Source organism: Sardina pilchardus, chromosome 15 (genome assembly GCF_963854185.1).
Source record: "Sardina pilchardus chromosome 15, fSarPil1.1, whole genome shotgun sequence".
Taxonomy (NCBI): Eukaryota; Metazoa; Chordata; class Actinopteri; order Clupeiformes; family Clupeidae; genus Sardina; species Sardina pilchardus.
Genome location: NC_085008.1, coordinates 23,714,982 through 23,727,481, shown reverse-complemented (window position 1 = coordinate 23,727,481; position 12,500 = coordinate 23,714,982). Strand labels below are relative to the sequence as shown.

Below are 12,500 nucleotides of genomic sequence, written 5' to 3'. Positions count from 1 at the left end.
AATGACTTTGGTGGATCCCTGCGCAGGAGGGAGATGCTGGCCACCTTAGGGGCCCAATTAAACCGCCGTTAGAATGACAGAGGGAGCTTCCGCCGGCACGTCCATTCACCTGCGCTAGCTGACTGGGCACATGCTGTATATAGCTGATACTGTACAGACATGGGGAAATACCACTGGTCTCAGTTGAAGGGCTCCCCCCATTTTCTGCTGAGCGATTGGTCATCTGACCGATATGTATTGCACGGTGCACGAATCTGCACCAGTGAGTCAACGCTCGTCCACTTCTGTAGAGTGAGACCAGGACGGGGACACGCCAGCGGCGTGTGCTCTCCACACCACCTAAACGCAGTGTGTGCCGAGAGCCGTTTTGATTGCCAGAAACACACACCTCGGGAAACGTGAGCGAGCCTTTTCAAAAGCACTCACCCGCGGCTTGCTATGCCCCCATGGCTAACACTCAGTACATAGTATAAGAAGAGCAATCCACATTTGCTGTACATCGATTCATCCTGAGGACATTTCTCATAGCATGAGTGCACCCTTTCAATCCAAACACATGACCTTGCTCTTTTAGCACCTGGCTCTAATGAGCTACAGGAACCACCTTTGCTTGGAAAGTGATTTCTTTCAGAAATGAGTGACTCATCCCTCAGCTCCCCGAGTTATCGCATGCATATTTATGACTCCTAGCAGGACACAGTCTGTGCCGCTCGGCTCCGCTCCCTAATAAAGTGAGTCTGAACAGTTGTCTGGGTGCTGGGGGGGGGGGGGGGGGGGGGGCCCTCTGGGAGAGCCACGCGGTGGGAGGACTTACGGAAACTCAGAGCAGTAGTTCGTCAGCATGAACTTGGACAGGTCCTCCAGGATCGGCTGGCTGTGCAAAGCCACAAACTGCTCCCGGCAAATCTGGGTGGGGAGGAGACGAGAGAGAGAGAGAGAGAGAGAGAGGGAGAGGGAGAGGGAGAGTAAGTCTCCATATTCACTCCTCCACATCCTCTTAATTGACGATTTAACCTGCACAATTCTCAGTCCATTGCGTCCCTGTCGCATTGCTACCTCTCCTGCGGTGTCAGGTCACGCTCCTCGACTCCGTCCTGCCTTATTTAACTCAGACACATAGACAGACAGACAGACAGACAGACAGACAGTGCAGAGCAGAGCTCTGTGCCGCACAGAATTACGGGTGTCAAGAAAGCCTTGCCAAAATAAAGGACTGCCCGAGAGAGAGAGAGAGAGAGGGGGGGGAACAAAAGAGAGTGATGGAGAGATAAAGGTATAGAGAGGAAAGAAGGAGAGGCCATCAGTCACAGTTCAGATAGGGGTGAGGAGGGTATGACTGCTCTATCAGTCAGTCAGCCAAGATGTTCAATCGTCCAATTAACGAAGAAAAGACCATATTTGATTCAGGAAGAATATTCTAGAATATTCAGATCGATTTCACACAGACCCTTTTTAAGATCTTAAAAACAATTAAACAAAAGGTGGCAAAGCTAAGCTCACCCATGTTTTTCTGTGTAAAAAAGACTGAGCAGGGTTCCGATGAGCCTGGAGTACCCAGCCTCATCCTGTCTTTGACTGACAGACCTGGGAGTAATGAATAACTGCTCCAGCACAGGATGACAGCATGTCAGCTGGAGAGGCATCCGTCTTAGGGGTTATTCCGGGAAAATGAAGGACAGGATTTCTTGGTAGTATTATGATTGGCACAATGAATGCTGAGCACAGACACTTGAGAAGGGGTGGGGTGGTGTGGGGGAGTTAAAATACAAACACTAGTTTGTTTGTTTTTTTTTGGGGGGGGGGGGGTATTCTAGCTATCATACCTTGTTCATGGTGTCGACAGTAATGGCGTGTGTCCAGAAGCAGTCGTGGACGGAGACGAAAGTGAGGCCAGCGCTGGAAGAGACAACAGGAGGGAATTTCACAGGTGAGGAGTGGTCACTTCCTGTCTGTGCCTCACTCTACAGCTACTGGTGTGATTGACCTCAGCTCCCAAGCACAGTTAATAATGTACTGAATGTACGTACTGTGCCTGGGGGGGGGATTGAAAGTACACAGTTTAATGAAAAACCTGGCTTAGTTATCAACAAGTCATAAACCTCCCTCCTAAAAGGCCATTTGTTTGGCTAACGTAACCAACATAAAGCAATGGGCTTTTCATTTACGTTTACCATCTGTTTTGAGTTAAAGTGGAAAACCGGAGTATCATGTAATTTCTGAGTCTTTTTAAGAAACTCCTGGTACATCTACTAAGTTGTATGCGTCATTTTATGCGTAGGGACCCTATTCATTCCTCTGCACAAGTGTGGTGCTATTTTCAGCAGTATTAGTGGGTTGGATAGGTTTAGCGATGGGCCCTTAGCACTTGCAATGTTAGCCATTTGGGTTATAAGCGCTAAAGCCAGTCAAACACGGTACTCCTTCCATCGATGTAATCTAGCTCTTGAGGGGATGTTTGTCTTGTTGTCATGGTGAAAGAGACCCTAGATTCAAACTAGTCTGGAATCACACTGTAACTTATCCAATTTCGTCATTTCAGTGCATACTTGGGGGAAAAAAAAACAGTTCAGTTAAGTTAAACCTTTTATGTGCAGTCGTACTCTGCCACATCCTGTACAGAATGGGTGATACATCACCATTGTATGTATTTTCCTTAAAGAATGACACAAACTGAGCAGTCGATTATCAAAATCGTTGATAGTTAATAGTTAATAGTCAACAACTAAGCAATTGATCGTGCTGTGCTGTGCTGTGCTGTACCTGTAACAGTAGAGGGCCGTCAGCATCATGTGCGAGGAGTCCAGCGAGTGGATGAAGTTGGGAGGGAAGGCGTTCTTCTGCTTCATGGTGTTGGGCTTCCTGTGGAGAGGACGGGGCCGAGAGCAAGAGAGGAAGCGGTCAGGAGAGGGACGGGGAAACAAAACAAAAAAAAGTGAAACAGGAGACAAAAAACAAAACAAAAAATCGGAGAGGTGAAACAAAACAAGGAAACAAAAAGAGGAGAGGAGGAGAAGAAAAGAGGGAGAAAAAACAGAGAAGAAAGAAAAATAAGAGGAGAAAGCGAGTTACCCAAAGCCCTATAGCACAGCACAAGACACATAGGACCTAATTAAGGCTTTGGCCAACCCTGTACCCCCCCCCCCCCCCTCCCACCCCCCACTCCCTCCATCCCTGTATCTGTGGAGCTGGGTCTCATGCATCACTGTATGGTGGCGGCCAAGCTACATTAATAACCGCACGCCAACCGCGCAGACCCACTGCCCACATTAGAGTGACGAATGCGGCCTGTGCGCGCTCAAAGGTGAGTGGACACGCAGAGGACATGCTTCACACTGCCAACCGTATTGGATTAAACTCTAATCAATAGCACACACTTCACAGCAAATGAGCCGCAACAACAAAAAAAAAAAAAGATGTCGCTTTTGGTGGCATGTTAATTAAATCCAGTGCTGCGCAATGATAAATTATGTATTTTGCACACAAATGTGCATCATTGATATCCTTTAAGGCTACATTTATCTATTTATTCGGAGAGCTTAGCACGGCCTAATGTGTAGCGTGTGTGTGTGGACACAGCAGGTCGCGGATACCCTGGATCTGGGCCAAACACAGCCCTCTCCCGAGTGGCTAGTAATGGAGGCGGAGCACGCGGAGCTGGGTTAATGGACTGGGCTGCAGTCGCCTGTCCAGGGATCACCTCTGCTCCCCTGTGTGTGATGGGGAGGCAGGCCAGAGCTGAGAGGAGCAATCGTTCACTAGAGCAGGGGAGGCCCGCTTCGCTCTCTCGGGTGTGTGTGTGTGTGTGTGTGTGTGTGTGTGGGGGGGGGGGGGGGGGGGTGGGGGGTGGGGTGTTGCACCGAGCGACGCCGACGGGTTTTAGAGCAATGTGTGAAATCAGCCCTGGCAACACTTAAGGATCCCTCTGGTCATCATCAGGGGGGGGTTTCACCACAGACATCACTTTCCTGGTTGGAAGCCCCGTATCCAGGAGCCGTCTGTGAGATACAGGGACACAACGGCGCCCTAATAACATCCGATGGCTTTCGGGGGAAATCTTAATAAAGACATTTTCATTCAGTCCCCGCGGCCAGGCGGGAGCACGGCACATCTCCTGCGTGGGATGGAAATGCTGCGCTTGTTTGCATCTGCGGGTGCCTTTGTTAGCGCCGCGGCAAGCTGTGAGCTGTGCGTGCTTGGAGAACATCCCCACACATCTCATGCCACAGCGCGGCTACAGCTTTTGACAGCGGGAAGGACAACGGCAACTTCCGGAGGGGTGGGGCGGGGCGGGGAGGGCAGGGGAGAGGGAGAGGGGGTAGGAGTGTGTGTGTGTGTGTGTGTGTGTGTTGAGTGGGGATGGGATGGGCTGTGGAGGGTGCATCCCCACTGCCTCAATGTAACACCAGGCTTTTTGGTATTCATTTAAGTGAGCCGAATGCAGGAGAGCGATGTCAAGGGGAAGCAGGGACAGCTGTCAGTCCAGCCCAGGGCTCTCAGACTGCTCGTCGGCTGGCGTGCTGTTTCGAGGGAAGGGGTGGAGGATGGGGGGGGGAGGGGTGGGGAAGGGGGGGGTTCTCCCCCTGTCGGCACCACTCCACCTGCTAATGTGATTCCTGTCTTAGCCGTTCCTGTGATGGCCGGCGCCTATCGGAGGCCCCTGACAGCCTCCGCCGTATCAGCATGCGAGAGACTGACTCCCGTCATAAGTGCTCCATAATCACTCCACACCGCAGCACACCGAATAGGGACTGGCTAATGTCGGGGAGACTCCACGGGACACCTTGGGCACAATGGGCAGGGCTCCACATCAGCAATGCTTGTGGCCCGCTGGTGTGTGGAGCAGAAGAACCTCTCGGGCTAATTCTCTCAGGGGTAGTGTAGCGCTTAAGGAGCTGGGCTAGCGTGCAGTAGCCTGAACGTTGTGGGTTCAATTACCCGGCTTCCACCGTTGTGCCCTCAGCAAGGCACTTAACCCCAAGTTACTCCTGGGACAATGTAATGACAGCGTAATCCCTTGTAATACAGTTGACTTACGTAAGTCACTTTGGATGGGAAAAAAGGGTCTGTAAATGTAATGTAATGTAATGTAATGTAAAGAGTGAGCTCAGCTAACCACCGGTGATGCTAACTGGTCGATGCTAAGCATGTGAGACTACTAAAATAAAGAGAGATCTCATTACAGTGTAATGAATGAACAGTTTGGTGTGAGAGTGACTTTTCTGGGCCAGTAAATACATACAGTACGAGGGGTCGGAAAAAAAATGTTGCGGGAGATGTCTCGGAGGTTGTCTGCTTTGACGGAGCTATTCTCAGGACTGTGGGGAGGATGAGCCATTTATGCTGGGTGGGGGCGAGCCGAGGCGTGGTACGACGTGGCTGGTCCCTGCAGGGATTCCACTAGCTGTAGGTGCATCGCTCCGCAAAACCGGGACAGAGATGAAGCCTTTATTTTAGCACAAGATGCTAGCTGACGACGGGAACTCAATTTAAAAGAGGCCTCCCTTGAATAATTGAACGCCGCACTGTTCAAAGACTGAATCAGAAAGAAAAATAACACAAAACTGCACATTTCCAAAGAAAAAAAAAGGGGTGAAAGTGAATTAAAATGCAACGCAGCGAGGCACTGTCAGCAGCCTACTAAAGCAAATCTTAGCGCACATCTCTCGTCTCGTCTCGTCTCATCTGATATGCTGGGCTCGGGCTCCCCAGTGTAAATGACACTGCACATTCACCAGTGACATTTCAGCACAAATGCCAGCCTTCAGCTGGGGCGTCTGCACTGCACTGAGCGTCGCGCTCTCGCTCTCGGTCAGCGATGATCAGCGCGGCGTCGCAAACAGACAAGAGCGGCCTCCGCTGGCGCGCCGGACTCTAAAGCACTGGGGGGTGGGGGGGGGGGTGGGGAGGGGAGGTCAAGGATCACGAGGCGAGTGCTGCAATATAGAGCTGGGAGGTCAGGCATTCTCTTGATGGCTCGGAGACTCGTCGACAGGTGGACATCCGTCTTCCCAGAGCAGATCTTGCTGCAGTGGTTTATATATGGCCACAATTATCTGACACAGGGGACTATGTGGGAAAATAGGAACAGCCAATGCCAGTTTCACAACTATTAAGGAAGATAGGGGACTTGGGGACACCACTACTTTAAACTGAGCTGAAAATAAAATCCAGTTGACTAACTCCATCATGTTATCGCTGGTGAAGGTGTTTTATGGATCCATTAGATAAAATCTCTAAGGATATTTCTATATGCTCTACGGAAATGTCCATCTCCAACAATGCCCTTTACGATGCGGTTCTATTTTGAGCTATCTGATCAACTCTCCACTTGATAGGCAGCGCGGTTGAAAGAATGCAAGTCATGTGACGTTGAAACGGAATGGTGGGAGGCCGGAGCCACTTAGAGCTGGGGAGATGAAGGCCCTCCGACTTCAGAGGGAATGCAAGATAAGCGGAGAGGAGAGGCACTTACCGGGTCGTATCGTAGGAAGACAGCAGGGTCAGTCCTTGGAGGCCGGTATTCACCTGTGGGAGAGGGGAGGGAACAGAGGTACATACATTAGTAAAGCAAACAAACAAACAAACAAACAAACAAACAAACAAACAAACAAGCACATAAATAATCCAACAAAACAGTCTGATGAAACGTGAAACTCGACATGAATACGCATGAATAAAGTCAAAGATTCACAGCCAAGAAGATTTGTATTGCAAGCATTCACATTTTCAAAAGAATGTACACATTCTGAAGTGCTGGCTTTATGCTGAAGCCTAGAAAAGCCGGCTAAGGCTTTAGGTTGGCTGTGGTTTATTACTATGGTTATGATTATGGTTATGGTATTTGGCAGATGTTTTTCTCCAAGGACACTTACAATATATGGACACTATTAGTTAAAATAACAGTTTCAAATGAAGTTGGAAAAGCCTACATTAAGCATTATTGTAATAGTCATTTATTATTGTATAGTCATAACAGCAGTATCACTAACAATTGAGATTGGAGGAGCAGGACCTGATGGTCATTTGTTAACAGACTAGTACAGTAAGTGTTAGTGAAACAAATGGACAATGGTCAAGACCTACACAAACTCCTAAAAGCCACTTCAATCAGTATAAATCACTGCAAAACTGGAGAGTCAAGCAAAATTATTGTCCCCCAGGGCACAATAATGATCTATTTCTATGACCCAAAGACAAAAAGGTGAATGAGTTCCAATGACATACAGGTTCTAGGTTTGCGTCATCCATATCAAATAAATTGCCAAAAAAAAAAAAGAAAAGAAAAAATCCAAATCAATCCCATTGTCTGCCCTAATACACCTTATTGACCTACAAGTGCTCCACATTGATCTGAGTCTCTCAAGCAAAGACAAAGTGTGACAGAATTTGTAATGGGAAAGGGGGCTGTTTTTGATATACTGGACTCGCTGTCCTCCCCACACTAAAGGTTTTTCGGGGGCGTCGGTAAATTGGAGAGTTCCTGGAGAGGCGACAAGGCGAGGGAGGGAGGGGGGATGTGGTCGAGGCCGGGGTGAATTGACTCGGCTGGAGATGAGTGTGACCGTGTGTGAGTGGAATAGGGGACTCTGGAGAAGCCATTACTCCTGTGTGTGAGTGACTCGCACACGCATCCAACCTGTCAGACCCCTGGGCCCCTGGAACCCATTACTGAGGAGATTAGGCCCTTGGAGTCCCTCAAAAGCCTTCCTCGCCACACACAGGCACGCGCAGAGCACACACACCTGTACTCAACAAATCATACTCATTCTCATACACTCTTTCTCTCTCTCTCTCTCTCTCTCTCACACACACACAAAACAAATCATACTCAAGTCCCTTTCCCACATGAGCGAGACATCCGGATGTCAAACGGATATCAAACGGGTGGCTGTATGTGGGAACGCAAAACTCGGGTATTTTCTTACCCGGAACTCACCCTACTAGCCCCCTAGTACTACTTCTAGATGTTACCCGGGTGCGCTTAGGTGGGAACGCAGCCGGCACAGTTCTGGGTAGAGATGGGGGGGCGTACCGATGACGTATAAATGCGCCCTGGGTCATTCCACGCCAAATCAACCAGAGCCCACGCACTTGCGTCTCTAAAAAATCTGAAAAAAATACCATGTGTGCCTATGTTACCCAGGAGACACTCTGTAAAATGTTTTTGTGCTAAGATCAATACTTTTCAAGTAACAGCCAGTTTTACAGGGGGAGGGGGGTGTCAAATTTGTTCTACCTCTTTTTTTTGTCAAAGTTCACAAGCTCATTGCTCACTCGGACATAAAGCTCATGTGGGAAACGTCCGTGTCGTGCCTCTACCCGGGTAAATATGTCTGGGTAACTTCTAGAAGTTATGTGGGAAAGGGACTTATGACTCACAATCCAAGGTTTCTGCAGGTTTCAAAAGGTTACATTGAAGACATTTGAAAGAATATTTAAAAAAAGCAATTAAAATGTATTGAAGACAATTTAAGGCCTACTTCTTTAAGACCTCACAGCAACTAACAAAATCACAGCGGCGCGGCGGTAAAAGGGTTCGGCAGGGGTGTGCGGAGAATCTGATGTGATCTAACATTGAAAAATAGAGTGCACCACACTCATGTCGGTGCCTGTTTATGGAGGCCGTAAAAGTGAAAGTGAAAGTAAGAGGTGAATGGGATTCAGCAGATGCCTCTATCCAAAGCCATAGGTATTCACCTTGTCAGGTACAGTATCTGGGACTGATCGCTTCCCACTGGTCACACCACACACCCTTTTGGGCTCTGTGCACTAACTCACTTCAAGTCGGCTAACCAGTTTCCTGTTTGTTGACATGGCTGTCAACAAACACCTGAAGAGGAGCACTTTAGTTGTGCAAAAACGTAAGAATGTACGTGTATGTGGGCGACTCGAGTGCTACCGTGTGCCCCTCTGCTGGGCTTCAAGTGGTTGTAGAACTGTTATAAAACCTTTCTCCTAAAAACGCCAGCCTACGTGCAGTGGTTGCACAAAATAAGGAGGGAAGGACTTTCAGGTGGCACACATTTTGGTACAGCTGAAGCACACCTCTTCAGGTGCTTGTTGACAGCAATGTCGACAAACAGGAGACGGACTGGTTTGCAAACTTTCAAGTCGGGTAATGCACATTGCCCATATGTACTGTATACACAAAAATCCTACGGACTAAGGACATCCATGTGGGAGGAGCGGGAGTCCTGGCTCACACGTGCCTGATGAGCTGGGGTGACCTCTGCGAGGAAACACAAGGCTCTGGTCCACATGAGATGACTCAGGGCGGCTGGCTGTGTGGGATCTCTGGGTCTGGTCTGGAGAGGGATGACTTGACAAGAATGCTGACCACCGGCGCCCATTAATCAGAGTGATTGATGAATCTATTAGGCTCCATTAATAACGCCACCATTTAGGACAATGAGACGAGCCAGAGGAGACAGCTGGAACTGAGGTGGAGCACAGATGAGGGTGGTGTGTGTGTGTGTGTGTGTGTGTGTGGGGGGGGGCTGGTCAGGTAGAGCGTCTGATCGCCTGTTCCCCACTGCACAATTAAGACACATGGCTAATACATAAGAGGGTATAAATGATATACCACAAACACAGCAAAGATATGCCTCAACTGTACTGTACTGTTCTGCTCATCCATTTCATTTCAGTCCAGGCCATCTAGTATGGAGCTACAACTGGAGATTCCAGGAATTCAGGCAGATGTTAACAAGACAGACAATAAATGAAGCAAGGATACAATGACATTGACAACGCTAAAGGACTACACCCGATAACCCTCCTGCATAAAGACAGTGCTTTAAGGACTGATGAACAAAGCTGTGATTCAAAGCATTCCCACAGGGAATTCCAATCAACCGTGTCATTACATAATGCATGGAGTCAGTGCAGCTAATGAGGTAGGCTCCGTCCTCTTCCTGCTAGTCTCCTCCCAAAGAGGCATAGGAAAGGCCGCCGGTATTCCCAAATGAGAGGTCATGGAGTTCTATCCTCCGACTCCCCCATAGGGAAGGTTTTTCTCCTCTGTCCCCTCGCTAGTTGGTTTGGATATGTCACAAGAACCCCCCCTACTTTCTGTGCTAAAAAAACGTAGAGTGTTATTATCGTTTAGTTGAAAACACAGAAATGACTTGACAACAGCAACATGAACGTGAAGGAACGGCTGTTTGGATATGTCAAAAACACATAATATGCTCGTAGAAGACTATGTTCAAGACAACTGTACAGTACATTACAGAATTCCACGTACTGTAGCTCCGTTAACATCGTTAAAATCACTTACGTGATTGCAGTCTTATCACTATGGAGTCAAACACCCATGCTGGACGGTAGAGCAGTGGTGGGGAGCAACACGCCAGCCATCTTTCAGTGGGAGAGCCTGCCACCCTGGCATGAGGCCTAATGTATGCATCGCAAACAGCTGTTATCTCAACCAGCGATAAGTGTGGCTTTGAACAACAGGGATCAGCCTTCCCTTGGACTTGTCAGCGAACACATTACTTGGCATGTATGGCGTCTGCTGGCTTCTATCTTCCTGACAGGTCGAGTCGTGACAGACTCAACTTCTCATCTTCATGGAACAACGAAACGCAAAACATACAAACGTAAGGGCCAGGTCAGACCTTCAGCATGGGTTCTGTCCTTCTGCTCAAACCACCGGGTGTCAGTTTTGCTCAATAACTATATTTTAGCGGAGTTTGAATTTAAGTTGACTACGGGGGAATAAAAAATCAGCAGAGGACCTTGAAGAGAGGGCTGCAAATTCTGTTCAGCATTCTGTCGGCAAAACAAGCGCGCACAGATCTTCTGCAGTCAGGCTGATGTATCCATCCATCCAGCTCTGTGTGCATGCTCCAAAATGAAGAGGCTTTCAGTCAATTGCCTCAGGTCACCCTGAAGGTCAGAATGATTTATTGCTAAACACAACTCGTTCCTCAAATAGCAGCATAATAACAGTCAGTTCCTGCCTGGATCTGCCATGGAGGATGTTTCCACCCAAGGAACAGACATTTAGGAAAGTGAGCCGGGTCAATCAAGATGGCAGATAGCTCAATTAGATCCACCAGAACAGACTTGAGGCAGAGCAAATTGAAATGAAGGAAAAGCAAAGATAATCAAACAAAGTTAAACAGCGAAACGTAATCAATTTACAAAATTATTTTGTGCCATCCATTTTCTTCCACTAGGCAATCTGAGGGAAAATCTCCTATATCATTAATCGGCTGCTATACAAGCCAATCTCCTTTATTACAAAGTCTTGAACGAAACTATTAATTTTAGGCCAGCTTGTCCCCACTCAGTAAGAGAGTGCATGCCATCTCGTGCCATGATGTAAAAGGTCTTCACAACTCAAACCGCAGCTTAGCTTGCAGCTATTGGGGTTGGGCGGATGGAGGCATTACTCAAGCACAGCCCTGGCAGTGGAGTGTCGAGGCCTGCGCTAAGCTCTGGGACTGCTCGGGTGCTGCTCGGAAACCAGCCCCTCAAGCTGCAGCCACTCTGGCGAAAGCTGCCACTCGGTTATTGATTGCTCCTGTCTGCGACTCTGGGGATTAGGTAAAACACTGTCTAATTATTCAGAGCCCCCCAGAGAGACAATACCACCGCTGACCTTTTCGTGGTCCCCCCCCCCCCACCCCCCACCCCCACCAGGGCGTCCTTGAAATTCCGACAGCATTTATTATTTCGCAAATCTTGTCGTATGAAAAAAAAAAAAAACGAGACGGCCTGAGCGAGCGAGGCGAGAGTCGTCCGCTGCTTATTTCTTCGCCCCGTGTCACCCAGGAAGCGCCGAGCTTATCGAACGCTTCACCCACTGCAGCTCGGATGGGAATGTTTTTAAGAGTGTTGTTTTGACCTCAGCCGAGGCTAGAAAATGAAACCAGTCGCAGAGAGAGAGCGCTGTGTGTGTGTGTGTGTGTGTGTGTGTGAGTGGAAGGGAGGGAGGGGGGACAATTAAGTGCTTGCCGAGGTGTTTCAGCTGGGATTGTTGTCCTCTGGGTGTAGACAGTTCTACTGTACTGGCTTTGGCTTACGACAGTGTTGCTCTCTGGAGAGCTCTGATTTCCCTGTGCAAAAAAAAGGACACCTTAAGTGTTTCTCTCGTGCTTGAAAAACAAAAACAGCCCACACACGCCCTCGCTCTTCATCACCTCTTCACATCCTCCCATCCTCTCTCTGACACACACCCGGCCTCAGACCCAACCTGATACACCCCACCCTCCCACACTTACCGAACAGTGTAACCTAACCATAAAGTGACCCGCCGATCTGATTAGCCCCACACAATCGCATTAGTACGGCTTATTGATGTGCAGTGCATCCCGGGGCCTGGTCTCTGGCGCAATTTCCTCTTCCAATCAGCCAGGGACCGGGGCGACGCAGTCACTGATTAAACTGCTTCTCCTTCTCCTTCGCTCTCTCTCTCTCTCTCTCTCTTCCTGCCCCCTTTTGTTTACTTACAGTAGAGAGGCGTGCAGCAAACGAGCGCTTCATCTTCCTCA

General features: G+C 48.7%; 1 protein-coding gene across 1 annotated transcript in view; it reads right to left on the bottom strand.

The window, feature by feature from the left end:
- The window catches only part of polrmt (polymerase (RNA) mitochondrial (DNA directed)), a 57,856-nt gene that overhangs the window by 4,706 nt on the left and 40,650 nt on the right, over positions 1-12,500 (bottom strand). Inside the window, exons 17-20 of the mRNA XM_062556072.1 lie at positions 6,473-6,525; positions 2,761-2,859; positions 1,824-1,896; positions 815-906 (exon numbers count right to left, since the gene is read on the bottom strand). Of these exons, the coding sequence (XP_062412056.1) occupies positions 815-906; positions 1,824-1,896; positions 2,761-2,859; positions 6,473-6,525 (317 nt within the window). The remainder of the gene's footprint in view (positions 1-814; positions 907-1,823; positions 1,897-2,760; positions 2,860-6,472; positions 6,526-12,500) is intronic.